At 42.1% G+C, this 17,491-nt stretch overlaps 1 protein-coding gene across 3 annotated transcripts in view; it reads right to left on the bottom strand.

The window, feature by feature from the left end:
• Positions 1 to 3,896: 3,896 nt before the first annotated feature.
• FERMT1 (FERM domain containing kindlin 1) overlaps positions 3,897 to 17,491 on the bottom strand; it is a 59,041-nt gene continuing 45,446 nt past the window's right edge. For 2 of the 3 annotated variants that reach the window (XM_040247896.1, XM_040247897.1), the window contains exons 10-16: positions 14,739 to 14,863; positions 13,669 to 13,775; positions 12,292 to 12,513; positions 11,327 to 11,451; positions 10,104 to 10,245; positions 6,374 to 6,543; positions 3,897 to 4,682 (exon numbers count right to left, since the gene is read on the bottom strand). In XM_040247896.1, the coding sequence (XP_040103830.1) occupies positions 4,673 to 4,682; positions 6,374 to 6,543; positions 10,104 to 10,245; positions 11,327 to 11,451; positions 12,292 to 12,513; positions 13,669 to 13,775; positions 14,739 to 14,863 (901 nt within the window). In that variant the 3' untranslated portion in view covers positions 3,897 to 4,672. Of the gene's footprint in view, positions 4,683 to 6,299; positions 6,544 to 10,103; positions 10,246 to 11,326; positions 11,452 to 12,291; positions 12,514 to 13,668; positions 13,776 to 14,738; positions 14,864 to 17,491 lie in introns of all 3 variants that reach the window. The other variant, XR_005722345.1, reaches the window with a different exon arrangement.

The following is a 17,491-nucleotide window of genomic DNA, read 5'->3' as shown; positions in this document are numbered from 1 at the left end:
TCTTTGAAAATAAGTAAATAAATATTTTTTTTTTTGAAAATAAGTAAATAAATATTTAATAATTGAAAGTATGTCCTCATTAAATGTCCTCATTTACCATAGGCCTGCTGGCTTCAAATAGAAATTTGTTCTTTTCCAGTTCTGGAATCTAAGTGTCTGAAATTAAGATGTCAGCTGGACTGTGAGCTCTCTGAAGGGTCTTGGGAATAATGTGTTCTTGCCCTTGCGGTTGCCAGCAGGCCTTGACTTGCAATTGCAAGTGTGCATGCATGGTAAGTTGCTTCAGTCACGTCCAACTCTGTGCGACCCTATCAACTGCCAGGCTCCTCTGTCCATGGGAGTCTCCAGGGAAGAATGTTGAAGTTTCCAGGGATCAAACCTGCGTCTCTCACGTCTCCTACATTGGCAAGTGGCTTCTTTACCACTAGTGCCATCTGGGAAGTCCTGGCTTGCAGCTACACCACTCTAATCTCCGTCTCAGTCATCATCAGGCCTTCTTTCTCCCTGTCTCTACCTGTCTCCTCTCTTATAAAGCCCCCAGTCATACTGGGGGGATTTAGGGGCCACCCTAATTTAGTACACCTCATCCTAACCTGATTACATCTTCAAAGACTTTATTTCCAATTAAGGTTACATTCACTGGTTCTGGGTAAACATGAAGTTTTGGGGGAAAACTAGCCAACCCATATGCTGGCAAGTAGGTTTTATGGTATTTGTGTTCATGATGCTTCAGGGTTTGATGTCCTCTCCGCCAAATCCATGCCATGTGTCTTAGGCCAGAGCTTCTCAGACTTTGCTGTGTATACATGTCACTTGAAGGTCTTGTTAAAATTCAAGAGGTCAGGGTGGGCCTTGCAGCTGGGACGAGGATGAGATAAGGGAGGCCCTGGTGGTGAGGACCTCCTTAAATGTGCCCCGGGTGACTTGCTTGCTTCACCCTGTTCCCGGCCCTGTGGATCTGGCATCTCTAACCAGTGTGGTGGATCCAACAATACACTTTCACCAGTATTCTTGCCTGGAGAATCCCCACGGGCAGAGGTGTCTGGCAGGCTACAGTACATGGGGTTGCACAGTTGGACACAACTGAAGTGACTTAGCACGCACGCAAGCTGCAGTATGCGGGTTTAGTGCTCAGTATCTGACCCTCAATAGCAAAGAGCGTGCTTTTTCATTTTGAAGCTGAGTGTGTGGGCTAAGTCCTAGAAAAGAAAACACAGGTTCTGCTGTGTTTCTAATGCTGGGTCATGTGGACTGACCTGGCTGCTGATATTAATTTTTTGGGAACATTGCAGGTATCTGAGCCCCTTTGTAAGCCCTTCCATCAGACCTCCATCCCTGAGCCTCACCCACTCCTGGAAGACCTCACTATTTCAGCACTGGCTTTCCCACTATCCACTATGTTGCCTGAAAGAGCATCCTTGTTCTCTCCCAATAGTCACAGTGGGCACAAGTCAGGGCTTCCTTTATAAGGCAGGTGCTGGGCCCAAACCAGCCACTCCACCACCAACCCCTATGTGTGGGGCCTGGGCCCCGAGGCCCTGTTGCATTCCCCATCCCTTCTTTTCTCAAAGATATACAATTCTTTCCTTCTTCCAGGACCTCATTTGCCAACCTTGCTTCGCTGTTATGGGCCCTATTTGGAGCCAACAAGGACGCAGGCTTGGGGCTTTGGACCCTGCTCTCCCCTGAGGCCCTGGGTCCCCTCACAAAGGGTTCTCCCCCTCCCCTAGCACATTCCTGCCTCTGGGGATCTCAGAGAGCAGCCAGAGGCTTGCCTCCCAACTTTCAAGGGAGGAGAAGAGAAAAAACACCCTGCTGGGTCATGGACAGCACTGTCATTTGAGGTCCTCTGTAAAGGAGGGACTGTGGGATTTTCTCTCTGTAATGACTGGAGGAACTGAGGCCTGCAAGGTCACACACACAGTGGCGAGTCAGAAGGAAGGAAATTCATTTAGTTGAAAATCTCTCTTGACAGTTGTTAGTGAGGAGCATGAGCAAATCTGAAGAGAAACTTCACATTCCCATTCTGTTTACATTCTGTTCACAGAAGGGCTGCTCTGAGGGAACTGGGTCTTCATGCAACACGGATGTCTGGGCAAATGTGGGGAGGCTCCTGGAGGCTCTCTCTAAATCTTCTGACCTAGTGTCATGTGAAGTGGCTTCTGGGAGCTCTGGGCTCCAGGGTGGCTTACTGGAATCTGACCTTTCACTCAGAAGATTTCTGCTCTGAAGAAATCTGAGAATCCATCACCCCAAGGCCAGCAAGAGTTGAGGGCAATGCAGGCATTTGTGAGGAGGGAGAACCCACAGGCAGGTTTTGTTCTCTTTGCTGGAGCTCAGTATTTCCCCTTGGCTTCAGGGAGGAACGCGCTCTTGAGAAAGGGGATAGGGAAACTTGAATACAAGGAAGGGCTATGTGGGGACTGTCAGCTTTTCTAGGATTTTCAGGGTCCAATGGCTCTTGGAGGTAAGGGGCATGAAGAGGGGAAAGGGGGTGGAAAAGAAAAAGAGGCAGCTTTCTTCCACCCTTACCATCTAGAGAGATTCTGGGGTGATAGCAAGGGATGAGGAGGAAGTAGGAAACCACATGCTGTGTGGGAAAAGAATGAAAGTCGTATATGTCACTATCTCACATGATCATCTCTCCTGTGATTTTATAAAAATCATGTGTTTGTGTGGGAAAATAATGAAAGAATGTATTTCATGTATATTTCATTATTTCACATGATTTTGCTGCTTCTTCTCGTCCTCCTGTCAGTCTGGAATCTCTCAGGGAGGTTGGAGGAGTAGAAAGGAGCCTCCTTTTCTATTTCACTCTTTGCTGAATATAGTGAAGTGAAAAAAAAAAGTCTTTACTTACAAGTGAATTAAAAAAAACTGTTTAAAAATTTTAAGCAATTTTAGGATGTCTTGCTTCTAATGCCTGCAACTCAAAGATGAGTTTTCAAATGAGAGATTCATCTGCTTACTTTTTTGACCTTGGGACTGAAAATGAAACTTTCCCAGAATCAAAATACTTGTGAGGCAACTCACTTCTCTGGCTCCCAGACCTTTCTGATACCCCTGCACCTCCCCAGCTCTTCGGAGGCAACCAACCCTCTAGTTTCTCTGGCCCTTCCCCACCAGTGTGTGAAACGGGGACACTGAGCTCAGGAGAGGCCTGCACTGGGGCTGGGGTAGGCATTTCAATGCTGCACAGGTTTTTGTGGGGTTTGCTGGGCTAAGGTCAATGGTCTCTGTAGTTAAGACCTGCCTCTCAATCTTGTTCCATTGCTTACTCTTGGTGTGACCTTGGGCAAGTTACTTTATTTTCTGGGCCTGGTTTCTCCCTTGTGAAATGAGAAGGCAAGTCATTCCTGCCCTTTATGGGTTGATGTGAGAATTGCACAAAGGGTTGCAACAGTACCTGAAACCATACTCAATATCTTGTAATACCTATAATGGAAAAGAATCTGTACCTGAAACTAACACGGTATTGTAAATCAACTGCAGTTAAAAAAAAAAAAGAACTGCATGAAAGGATGTCTACAAACTCCACATCCCTAATTCTTATGGACCATCTAAATGAAAGATGTGCCCTTGACATTTGACCATAAATCAGAGGCCTTCTGATGCCTCTGGCTATTTTTGCTCTATGGTGCTTTTTCCAAAAGGTAGACCTGGATAAAAAGAGCTCACTATATGTCAGAAAATCTGGTGATGATCAATTGGTTTCAAAAAAGAAGTTGACACCAATGATTAAGTAATGTTTCTAAGTCAATCTCACTACAGAGAATATGCTCAAATCTTGGAATTGTGAGCAAAAGCATATGTTAAACCTGAAAGTTGCACTTCTTTTTCAAAGTGGAGAAAATATTCACCTTTTTAGAGTCAATAGACTGGAGATGACACAACTAGACCATATTCAGATCTGTAGAAAACTTTTAAAAAGTCATATAAAATAACAAAAACATGCAGATTTCCCCATGTACCATAGATAAGAAAACAAACAAGGTCGAAAGCCACACATTAATTTCAAATTTCATCATAGGAAGTCAGGTGACCTTTGCACCCAATGTAAAAAAAATCTGTAAGTTGCTCTTTAGAATACCAATGTTTATGATTTTTGTCACACTTGCTTTTTCCTCTGGGATGTTGCCGTGTAGTCATGGAAGAAATGCTCCCTTAAAAGTCTGGTTGAAACCAGTCAACTCTTTTGAGTGTTTAACGTGGAAATATCAGATAACTAGGAAAAGCTGAGGAAGAAAGTTGAACCAAAGGTCTAGCTTTGGTAAATTAGGCAGAGCTGTATTTGACAGCAGACAGGTAAACTGTGACATCAAGGAGCACTATTTTCATCTAGGGCCCAGCTAGGTTCTAAAATAATGGGGCCCAGGACTATGGAGAAATGACCACCAACTTCAACACCGTTCCCTTGGCACTGGTTTCTGTATAGAATGTTTCAAACTCAGTTCTTTATGACATGGACCAGATTAGTCAAGTACCTGAGGCACAATTAATCTTTAAGCTAGGCCTCAGAAGTTCAGGTATTGCCTGAAGATTCTTCACTAGCATTCACTTCTAAGGTGAAGCTGAAAGAGGAACTTCCAGTGACAACTTCTGCCTCAGGGCCGAAGAGTCCCCAGCCAAAGGTGTCTTGAGGTGGCCCTCAGAATTGCAGAGATCTGTCTTCTCAAATAGCTCTGTTGGAAAATAAAGCAACAGTGGATGTCTTTGGGCATCCGAGGTCCAGCCAGGCCCCCTGAGCTTTGCATCCTAAAAGAACTTCAGAGTGGAAAGGGAGTCTTGGCCTTAACCTTGCAACCCATATCCTTTGTGTGACAGAAGAACATTTATAAAAACATAATAAAATACATCTCATATATCCTTCTATCCCCAGTACTGCTTTTTACTTTCTTAAAACTCACTCATTCCCAACAGTGACAAACCAAAACAGAAAATGACAATTGAGGCAGCTGTTAATTGGCCCATGTTCATGTCTCATGGCAGAGATGACAAAGCAAAAAGCAGAGGAAAAAAAACAGTTTGTTATCAGCTTTGGATTTACAAAAGTCAAAAGCCTTTAGGGGAAAGGCCATGAGTCATATGTTGTTCAGTTGCTAAGTCATGTCTGACCCTTTGTGACCTCGTGGACTGCAGCATGCCAGGCTCTTCTGTTCTCCACTGTCTCTCAGAATTTGCTCAAATTCATGTCCACTGAGTTGGTGATGCTATCTAGTCATCTCCTGGAGTAAGAAATGGCAACCTGCTCCAGTATTCTTCCCTGGAAAATTCCATGGATGGAGGAGCCTGGTGGGTCACAGTCCATGGGGTCACAGAGTCAGACCCAACTGAGCAACTGAGTGCACACAGTCATGTAAACAGACACAAATCTAAGAGAACACTGTTGAGTGATAAGAGCAAGGCTTCCCTACCCCACCCACCCAGCAGCCAAAGGCCCAGTAGACGGAAGTCTCCAGGGATGCCAAGAGCTCTTAAATTTGGTGGGCTTTGGGGATGGGCTGTCCTGCTCTTCTCTCCCTGACTGGTTGCAATGGAAACTTTGCTGGAAGCCTCGATGCATGAGGTGGTTTTATGAAGAGAGAACTGGACCCATCTTCTTGAGCCCCAACCCAGAGTAGAAGCTTTGGAGACATGAAGCAGTTTTGAGGAGTGGGATTCCCAGAACCCATGTGTTATCACGTCTTTAGAAGGACTTAACGGTGGCTGGAATGGCATGGGACTTGCAGCGGGGTGGGGCAGTAACCTGTGTCCAAGACAAGAGGGGTCAGTGATCACCTTGGCAGATGTCACTCTGGACTCATGCCACCAAGGGCCACTACTCTAACACCTTGTCACCAACTAGGACCAGGTAACCCCACCTTCCCCCAGACCTGCACCCTAGACCTTGATCCTCAGGACGTAAGAATATTCAGGGCTCCCTCTACCAGTTCCACAAGATGGCAGGTAAAAGCACTTCTGTTAAGGAAAGACCTATTTCTTTTCATACCTGAGTTTGGGGAATAAGATGTGTCCTTACTACATGTGCTAACTGGCTTTCCTCTGACCAAGCCATAAGCACACGGGCAGCTTCTAACCCTGTACGTGCAGGCTCTTCCAGTCACAGGACTGTAGCTACCCGCGGGGCCTTAGAGCAATGCCAAGTACGGTGCTCTCTCCCACCCCACATTTTAAGTTAACTGAGGCTCCTTCCACCACAGGTGGCAGAGGGAAGAGTTGGGGGACGGATGTGCTAGGCAAGGTGTCTGAAATAAGGAGAGGGTATGGGTGTCCACATATGCTGTCAGCCTGGAGCGTACACACGTTTCGGGCCATGGACCCAGCTCCAGGGAGGCCGCCCTCTGTGTAGGCCCAGCAGGCCTGATTTGCTCACTCCTGGCCGCCGGTCAACTTGTGGAATAGGTCCTCGTCAAGTGTTTCATTCTGGTCCTTGGAGCGAGTGGACAGGAAAATGTAGCCTCCGATGTATTCATGCACGACTTTGCAATCCGCACTCAGGCAGGTGAACGCAATGGAGACGTTCTGGTCAAACTCGATAGCCACCTGGAAGGGGAACGCATAGGTACGCTTAAACCTGACAAGGATGGATCGAAAAGAAGCCGCTTGGCTGGAGATGGTCCAGAGCTGAGGACTGCTGAGGTGCTGACAGCTTTTCCCCGAACCTCACAAAACCCCATTGCTTGCATCAAAGCTTACAGAAAAACATCTCTGCTCTCCGTGCGCCCTCTTGTGGTGTCAACTTTGCCGCACACCTGGGAAAACACTAAGACCTAATTAATGCAAAGATATTTCCTGTCTCTCTCTTTAGATGAAAGAACTGTCTAAACAGTGTGTGTGGAGGGACAGGATGCTTTGCAGAGTTTTGAGCGGAGAAGAAAAGGCTCATGTGAATTTCTCTATGGCCGCGGCCCTCAGTCCTTCCCAGCTGGAAGTCATAAACTCTACACTAGAAGAAATTGAAGCTTGACGGGTTCTCTACCTTGGCTACCACTGGAATCAGCTGAGGACCTTAAGAATGGATGATCTACACAGAAACATTCTAATCTAGAATGCTTAATTTCTCCCAATTTCTTCTTTCCATCATCCATCCAACAGTGGGTAAGTATGGGCACGTGTGTCACTTAGATGTGACTTACAATTTCACTTCCAAAGGTCCCTTTCAGACGATGGCCTTTCAATGAATTTTAACACAGAGTGTGCAAAACGTGTTAGTTTACTAACTGTACTTTTGTCAAACATTGGCTACTCTTTAATATCTAGAGACTAGATATTATACAATTGGGACATACTGTCCAGTATTTACAAAGAATAAACAGTAAAGCTAAAATGCATGTAACTTATATAACAATGGATATGTTGAAATGTTCTTGAACACAAAGCAAAACATCTTTGCAAAGTTCATTCTCTATTTGCAACATCTAAGCCTTTTAGATGTCCTGAGGTAACAACATATGATAAAAAGTAGAATTAGTGAATTAATCAATTTGTAAATATCTCTGTTATAACTGATAAAAAAGTAGCATCTTGGACATGGACTTATTAATCCATCTGAGAAATACAGGTCAGGACTTGTTCATTAGGTTGGCAGCAGAGGGGCAGGAGGAAGTTAAATGGAGGGATATATGTGGATGTGTTCATATTTAAATTTTGCTTCATGTCTCACTTTTAATGGAATATTAAGGGAATGTAGTATTTTAATCATGACTCTGCCATCATCTTTATGTAGAGGTCTGTTGCCATTTTTTACTTTTATGAAATTTTTGTTCCAAGAAAGGTAGGACTACATTTTTTCCTTCTAGATTGAGTTGGTGTAGTGTATTCTTGGTTATCAAATACTCATATAGCTTTGGCACTTTGAAATGGTAAATATTCATGATGTGTGAAAAAGCATGATATGTAACTGTATGATCTTAATTATATAAAAATGGATGCTTAGTTTTATAGATACACAAATGAAGCCTAGAAGGACATATCAAATGGTAAACTGCTTGTGATTATGGATGACTTTGTTTTTTGCCTTTTGTGTTTTTTGGTTTCCTATTACATACATGATAACTTTTAAGAAATAAATGTTATTTTAAAAACCTTTAAAAAAAAGAGTCACTGACCTTGGCAATTCCCAGAGTTGGATTTTTTTCCAAATGGTGTTACTGAGGTATAACTGATATATAATAAACAGACCTATTTAAGGTACACAGTTGGGTTATTTTTTTAAAATTGTAGTTGATTTACAATGCCATGCTAATTTTTGCTGTATAGCAAAGTGATTCATATATATACATACATATATATATATACAGGGTTGGCCAAACTATTTGTTCATTGTGTAACATCTTCGGAAAAACCCAAATGAATTTTTTGGCCAACCCAATATATATGTGTATATATATATATATATACACACACATTTTTACAATAGCCTTTGCTATTATGGTTTATCATAGTATATTGAATATAGTTCTTTGTGCTATACAGCAGGACCTTGTTTATCCATTCTATATACAAAAGCTTACATCTGCTAAACCCAACCTCCCACTCCATCCCTCCCCCAACTCTCTCCCCTGTGGCAAACATCAGTCTGTTCTCTCTGTCTGTGAGTCTGTTTCTGTTTTGTAAATAGGTTCATTTGTGTCATATTTTAGGTTCTGTATCATATGGTATAGCCATATAATTGATATCATATGGTATTTATCTTCCTCTTTTTGACTTGTTTCACTTAGTATGAGGATCTCTAGGTGCATCCATGTTGCTGCAAATGGCATTATTCTGTTCTTTTTCATGGTTGAATAGTACTCCATTGTATCTATGGACCACATCTTCGCTATCCATTCATCTGTTGTTGGACATTTAGGTTGTTTCCATGTCTTGGATATTGTGAATAGTGCTGCTTTAAACATGTGAAGTGAAGTCGCTCAGTTGTGTCCAACTCTTTGTGACCCCATGGACTGTAGCCTACCAGGCTTCTCAGTCCATGGAATTTTCCAGGCAAGAGTACTGGAGTGGGTTAGTTCTGTCTGGATATATGCCCAGGAGTGGGATTTCTGGATCATATGGTAATTCTATTTTCAGTTTTCTGAGGAACCTCCATACTGTTTTCCAGAGTGGTTGCACCAACTTACACCAACAGTGTAGGAGGTTTCCCTTTTCTTGACACCCTCTCCAGCATTTATTGTTTGCTGATTTTTTGATGATGGTCATTCTGACTGGTGTGAGGTGGCACCTTGTAGTTTTGATTTCCATTTCCCAGAGGTGGATTTATATGGCCTTGAGGGTATAGCAAGGCTTTCAAGCCACTGCTTTAGAGGCCATCTAATCTCAGACCTTCATTCTACAAAAGAGTTAAGATTGTCAACAGCTGTGCTGAGAAGAATCCATGGTTCTTAAAAAAATGTGAGTCTCTTAACCTCCCTCTACATTGACAGCTTTCTACTGGAAAAATGGGAATGCCACAGGAATGAGGTAAAGATCCTCTGTCATCATTAGAAGAATGTTTTAAATCATCAGGACTCTCAGGTGGCTCTGACTCAGTCCAGCACAGCCTGTGACGTAGGTGTGGCCTGGTTCCTAGGGCAGAGATGATCGGGGAGGACGGCTCCTGAAGTCAGAGGTGGAATTTTCCCCTGTCACCCCTGTGTACATGCTGGCTTTGGTACTTTTCCCCTTTGGGACTAGAATGCTCTCCACGTGGTCAGTTGAGCCTGGGAGTCCTCAGCCAGTTATACCTCTTGGCAGCCAGCCAGATGAGGCCTGTTTTGGATTTATTCTTATGATATATGCATCTCAGGTGGCTTCTGCTAAGTAATTATCAGCCTAAATCTTATATAATCATACATGAGTTGAAGGAAATTAAACTACTGAGCAATTTTAGAGTCTGTCTGTATGGAGACCAAGCCAACTTATGTTAATTCAAAAGCATTTGGCCTATACTTGTTAGGGAACTGCCCAGAACTGCCTATGATTATTTTAGCAGACAATTACCACATGCTTGTGGTTTCTAAATTCTAGGTATAAGAATACCTTCTTAAAATCAGAATAAGCTGCAGTTCTGAGGGAGCACAGGTTTAATAGGTTCAACACTGAATGTATCCAGACTTTCACTTTACCTGCCGGATTTCCCAGTTCACATTCCACTGTTTCATATTTGTAAATCTCCATGTTGTAATTGGGATCCCAGTGGCTGCATCGATTCTAATCAACCTATTATATGAAATTCCCAGAATGTCATCTTTTTTGCTTCCTTTAAATCTGAAAAAATTTAATTAAAAGATGTAACTACTTCCTGTGACATGATGTTTATTCACACACAACTTCTTAAAAATAATACCAACATTTCTAAATCATTTCTGAAGAGTAGACAATGAGGGGCTAATTTTCTACAAAGGGCATTATTATTGTGATAGAGAGAATATAAAGGCTGGAGAGAATTAGGATGTCCTGCTGACATTATTTAAATGAAATTGACATTAGAGGAAAGCAAAATAAGAGGTAGTCAAGTCAGTTAATTCAAATTAGTACCAACTGTGTATGCCAGGCACCCTTCTAGGCACTGCTTAGGCACAGCGACCTAAGCAGACAGAAAGAACATTCCTAACCTCATTGAGCTTATATCCTAGCTGGGGGAGAGGGTCATGAATAAGTGAAATATATATGTCAGATAAGATCATGAATGAGAATAAAGCACAGAAGTGAGACAGGGAATAATGGGGAGGAGGTTCTTATAATTTTAAATAGAGTGTCAGGGAGATCTTAGTGAGACGAAGATTTGATTGAAGAACTGGTGTCTATGAGGGCGTGAGTTATGTGGATACCTGGAGAAAAAGTATTTTAGGCAGAGGGCACAGTGCAAAGGCCTGAGCTCTCTTTCCCTCACCAGCCCCCTCATGCTCAAAGCCCTGCCAGGAGGCCAGCGTGGCTCCCTGCCAGGAGGCCAGGGCAGCATGAGTGAGGGGAGAGGAAGTGAAATTCCAGAGTTAAGGTCCTGCAGGGCCACTGTAAGGATTTGGCCTTTACCCTGAGTGTGACAGAATGCCTTTAGATGGGGTGAGAAGAAGCCAGACAGGATTTGACTTAAAAGGATCACACACGCTGCTAAATTGAAAACTTAGGGGACAAGCAGGAGGAGCAGAGAGATCAGGTAGGCACTCTGAACAGAGGTGTGGAAGATTGTTACGAGCAGCCAAAAGTGATGGCCATTTGTGAACAGACAGTATTCTAAAGTTTAAAAAAAGAGAATTTTATATTCTAGACCAAATGAGAATAAACTGGATTCCAAGGAAGCCACTTAGAACTGAACAGAAAGTAAGAGGCAGGTGAGCATTATAATCACCTGACAAGGTAGTAGGTGAGGCCGAATTCAGGAAGAGACTGCCATGCCTGGATGAATCGCAGCTTGGCTTCGACCAGGGGCATCTGGGCCACGTTCTGGTGGGCTTCCAGAATGCAGGCTGCCAGCTAAGCAGAAGTGGGACAGGTCAAATTCCCTTTAGCAGACACTGACTCTCTACAGCAAGCATCCTGTTGGCTTCAGGTCTCCAGTGAGAAGAAGGAACACAAGACCCAGCTGCGGCTTCACAAAGACAATTCCTTTCCATCCATTCATTCATTCTCTCTCTCTCTTTTTCTATAATACATACAAATCACTGGGGAGAAGCAGCATGATCAGGTAATTTGTAGGCTTGCTTTCTTTCTGGGGTCTGTGGCGTCTCCATGGGCAATGGTTCTACTTGAATCATTTTACTGTGTAACTTTCAACCCACTCTTATGGAAGCATAAATTTAAAATTTTAATTTGTGGGGACTAAATCATTCTTAAAAATTTTTATTCTGGGAATACTGCCACGTTCAGTTAGTAGTGCAGTCATTGCTATCAAAATTAACAATAATTTGGGTCTTCCTTGTTGGCCCAGTGGTTAAGAATCCACCCTCTGATGCAGGGAACATGGGTTCAATATCTGGTTGGGGAACTTAGATCCCACATGCCACAGAGCACCTAAACCTATGTGCTGCAGTGACTGAGCCTGCATGCTCAGAGCCTGTGTGTTGCAATTAGAGAGAAGCCCACATGGCACAGTGAAGACCCCTCATGCTGCAATTAAGATCCAACACAGTCCAGTAAATAAATATTTAAAAAATTAACAATAATTTCTTAATATCATTTGATACCCAGTTCATAGTTAAATTTCCCCATTAGCTGATTTTTCATGATGATGATCTCAATCAATTTAATTCCCTATTCTATTTCAGAAAATACAGAATGTACTGCAAATAATCACCCCAGCCCGCTTAGCAGTACCTGTTTAGACTTGTGCTTTTTTGCACACCGAGGTGACACAAAACATTCCGGGTTCATGTCCATGTTTTCGAGACCAGAAGCCACCTGAGAGGCTGAGTTCCGGTTTTTCATCTTCAGAAAAGAAAGGATGTTGAGGACCTCTGGCTGGTAGGAGCTGTCTGCCATGGTTTTGCCCTTTGATGCCAAGATGCAGGCAGCCATCCATTGGGCATACTGACTCTCCTGCAAGAAATATCAGAGGGCTGAGAAGCAAGTTCAAGTACAAAGCTGCCATGCTGGGAACAGAGCAGGATTTGGACCATCATTCTAGAAGATGTGGGGTGGCATGCGTTTGAACTGTTAATCACCTAGTTTAACACCATATGAGAACTTTTGTGTCCTGTGTTGAGTTTCTAGATACCAAGGGACTGGAGAACAGGAATGTCGACTTTGAGAAATTCTGTGTGGAGAACTTTGAATGTAAAGATGAACCAAGGACACAAAGGAGCTTCATGGAGCACAGACAGGTGAAAACTCAAACTACTGGGGAACGTCCTTGATGTATATTCCCATTTTCATATCATGTCTTATCCCTTTGACAAAAGACAGTGAGGAAAATCATTAACTGACTTCTCATGTTATTTCTCCCCCGGCCTATCCTTAGCAAAGCTTCTAACCCTATAATAGGAATCGGGTCCATTGGTGGATATGAACCAGCTAGTTGTGCCTTCTACTGTTCTTTAATGTCTGTGCCCATTTGCTACCTCAGGGAGCAAATCAGGGAGCAAAGAGGAGTGGTCCCAGAAGCCAAGGGGATGTGGGTGAAGAGTGAAATTAATTCTTCAGGGCAACAGTAGGTGTGGTTCACTGAATCACTGGCCTCAGTCATCACCCTCCTTGCATCCACATCTCTAGCCGTGTAATTTTACAGTCCCTCCCATCAGAGCCAGAGTGTAATTTCCCATCTTCTGACTTTCGGCCTGGCCAAGGATGTGCTTTAATCAGCGGAGTGTGGGTGGAAATGACAGTGTACCTACCAACTGACTCCAGGCTTAAGCATTAGGAGGTCTCACACATTCCCGCTTTCCTTCTGGCACTTCTGCCATCACTATGAGAAGAGCCCTCCCAGGCAGCATGGGGCTCAAAGTAAAGCCCATGAGCTCAGCCAGTGGTAAAGAGCCAGCTGAGCCAGGTGGATGGCTTGAAGCAGATTTGTCCAGCTGCCCACAGCCTGAATCATCCAGTCCCTAGTCACCTGGCAGAATGTTTATTGGTACATATCTTTATGATTTTTGTGATTGTTACAAAGCAGGAGCTGACTGATGAGTGCTCTGATTTGAGAAAACAACTGAGATGGTTTGTCTTGAGGCTTAATAAAAGAGAAGTGATTTTACTTACATGGTCACATCTCAGATATACTTCATTCATACCATCAGCAACTGGGATTAGTAATTTGATTCCAAATTTTCTCCCTGCTACATTTACATCTGGCACAACTTCACAACCTGAACGATAGAAGGCAGGGAAAAAACTGAGTTCTGAGAAATCTCTTAGACAAATATCAGATGTGCATCTAAAAACAAAGAATTTGAACATAAACTCCTCAGATTTGACTCTCTTCTGAAAAACTGAAGAGCAGGCTGATAACATTAATTAAAGCAGGGGTCCCCAACCTCTGGGATCTAATGCCTGATGGGCTGAGGTGGAGATGATGTAACAATAATAGGAATAAAGTGCACAATAAATGTAGTGTGCTTGAATCATCCCCAAACCATCCCCCGACCCTTGCCCCCAATATATGGAAAAACGGTCTTCCACAGAACTAGTCCTTGGTGCCAAAAAGGCTAGGGACTGCTGAATTAAATGATTACTAGGTAAGTTATGAACTTAACATGGATAAATAAAAATATTTTATCTTATGGATTTCTTAAATATATCATCGATTGACTTCCTTTTCAGGCTAATTTGGCTAACTCATATGATCAGTTATTGAACATAAACTTTGAAAGAATTAAAGGAGAGGGAATTCTCCGATTGTCACAATGATAAGGGAATTGAGTGCACTCGTTAATTAAAGTTTTAGTTAATGGAATTACCAGTACACTCAGAGCCATTTTCAGACATAAAGCCCAAATGTGACATTGAATTAAACATAATTGTTTTGGAATTCAGAAAGCTGTACAGGTTCCAACAATGTCTCATGTACTATATTTATGACAACAATTACCATCACATCAGAGACTTGGACACACTGGGAAAGAAGGGGCAGCATAATAACTGATTGTTTTTTCACTGATTTGCATTCCAGGTTCGTACTTTACGGGGAGGAGGAGCTCTAGGCAGGTGGCCATTGACAGCCCATGACAGACAGAGGTTTCTCTGGGAGTGAACATGCTTCACTGGGTGAACATGCTTTCACCTTCTTGATGGGCCTTGTCAAGACATCCTGAGATACTGTACCCTCTTACCTCTAAGGTTTAATTTTTCAACTGGTTCTCCTTGTTCAAGTTCCTTATTCTTAAAGTAGGCTATAGATGTGTCTTTAAAGACAAACCAATATTGTTTGAAAGCTTTTAATATTAGCTTTTTGGGCCTGCAAATTAAAGTACAGTAAACATTTGAAAAATCATCCAGAAATGTAGGACACATTGCAAATTCAAGCGAATCAGGATTCTCTAGCGATCCTTTCAAACAACATTCTCTTTATTTTTTAATAATTTTCAAATTGCTAACTCATTTCTAAAAATGGAAAATGGGGGTTTTGATATGAGATATAGAAGATATGAGATTGTTATGTAACAGTCTCCTATAATACACTGGTTTTTAAAATTAACATTTCCCTTATCCTTGTGGTAAGGATAGCACATTTTTAGCTGACAAAAGATTATTATCGACATGTTAAAAGACTTGCCTAGAAGCATATGTGAGTGGAGTTAACCCCAAGCTTCCTGTCTTCTTCCCATTCTTAAATGCAGAAACCCACCTCTCTGAAACAAGATACCCTGATCCACCCCCAAAGTCAGAATTGTCCCACTGAACCACATATGAAACCTACTACCTTTTCTCAAAATTTCAGGAGCTAGACCACTCAGTGCTACAGTTTAGCTCTGCTGTATAAATGTGTGACCCTGGGAGAGCCACTGTGTCTGTTTGGGCCACGTGTACTACTTCTGTGTGATGGGAGAGTATCAGCCTTGAATTCTCAGGGCTTTTGTGAGGGTAGAAAGAGGTAATTTCTGTAAAGTGTCTGGCAAACTGAAGTGCTCAACAAATTATTATTATTATTATTGTGATGATGTGAGAAACATCCATGAATATGGAGACATGTAAAATTTCAATTTATTTCTTGATTCTAAAAAAGCTGTCCATATGGACAACACAAGCTTCAAGTTACAGACATAAAAATCAGATATAAAAGTAAGCAACATTTTCTGTATTTCCCTCTTGCCCCTAAGAGAAACCAACCAGAAAATTCCCAGTGAGCCACGGAAATCACCAAAATCTATAGTTAATCCATGTAGACCCTACTGTTATTAAAAAATATTTTGAGGGAAGATTTCTAACCATGGTATCTGTTTAGGCCACAAAACTGTACTCTGGGCTAGACAAGGTTGGCAGTGCCAAAAGAAGTCAGCTAAGTCATTCAAACTAGGAAACAAGAGAGCAAGCTGGGGAGCAGGGAAGAGGTACAGCTAGACAGAGAAAAGGTAGTAGGTTTCATATGTGGTTCAGTGGGACAATTCCGGCTTTGGGGGTGGATCAGGGTATCTTATTTCAGAGAGGTGGGTTTCTGCATTTAAGAATGGGAAGAAGACAGGAAGCTTGGGGTTAACTCCACTCACATGTGCTTCTAGGCAAGTCTTTTAACATGTCGGTAATAATCTTTTGTCAGCTAAAAATGTGCTATCCTTAACACAAGGATAAGGGAAATGTTAATTTAAAAAACCAGCGTATTACAGGAGATTGTTACATAACAATTATATAATAAAATTGAAAAACATTATATGAAGTTAATATTTCCCGGATTTAAAAAACCACTACTTAAAAAAGTTTTATCATGTTGAGAGTTGTAAGATAATTTTAAGGGACATATTTGAAAGGTACCTGTCTAATAATCAGATTTTCCAAAGTTAACAACGTTTTCAAAATAAAGTCTAAGGACACAGCCTACAAACAAAATATAGTGAAATCTCAGTTTAGTCTCAGGTATCTAAATATTTCTATTCAGAATTAAGAATGAAACTCTGTTTCTCCATTTTAACTGGACTTGAAGAGTATCAAAAGATTTTAAACTCTTTCTACTATCTTCTTCCAGGCTGGGTCATCCTCCAACTACTTTCACACATCCCCAAACTCTTATTCCATGTTCCAGAGACTGAGGAAAGGCAGGGAAAGAAGAGTGGAGAAGGTGTCAGAATGGGGAATGATGTACACAAGAATGAGACAGTCCCTTGTACACTGGAAACTATATGATATTGTTGAAAGAAACTGGAGAAGACACAGATAAATGGGAAGATACTCCACATTCATGGACTGGAAGAATTAACATAATTAAAATGTTTATATTACTAAAGCAATCTGCAGATTCAGTGCAATCCCTATCAAAATCCCAAGAATGTTTTTCACAGATATAGAGCAAAAATTTCTAAAGTCTATATGGAACCACAAAACACTCTGAATAGCCAAAGTAATCCTGATGGGGATCGGGGGACAAAGCTGGAGGTATCACACTCCCTGATTTTAAACTATATCACAAAGACACAGTAATCAAAACAGCATGGTATAGGCAGAAAACCTATGCACATATGGACAAATTAATTTAGATAAAGAGCAAAGCACATACAACGGGGAAAGAATAGTCTCTTCAATAAGTGGTGTTGGAAAAACTGGACTGTTACAGGCAAAAAAATGAAACGAGATCACTATCTTATTGTTGTTTAGTTGCTAAGTCATGTCCGACTCTTTTGTGACACCATGGGCTGTAGCCTGTCAGTCCATGGGATTTGTCCATGGATTTTCTAGGCAAGAATACTGGAGGGAGTTGTCACTTCCTTATCCAGAGGATCTTGCCAACCCAGGGATCAAACCCATGTCTCTTGCATTGACAGATGGATATTTTACCACTGAGCCACCTGGGAAGCTTATTATCTTATACCATACACAAAAAACAACTCAAAATGGATTAAAGACTTGAATGTAAAACTTGAAACCATAAAACTCC

This window comes from Oryx dammah, unplaced genomic scaffold (genome assembly GCF_014754425.2).
Source record: "Oryx dammah isolate SB20612 unplaced genomic scaffold, SCBI_Odam_1.1 HiC_scaffold_10, whole genome shotgun sequence".
Taxonomy (NCBI): domain Eukaryota; kingdom Metazoa; phylum Chordata; class Mammalia; order Artiodactyla; family Bovidae; genus Oryx; species Oryx dammah.
Note: the sequence above shows the minus strand (reverse complement) of the source record. Positions and strands in the feature narration are given on the sequence as shown.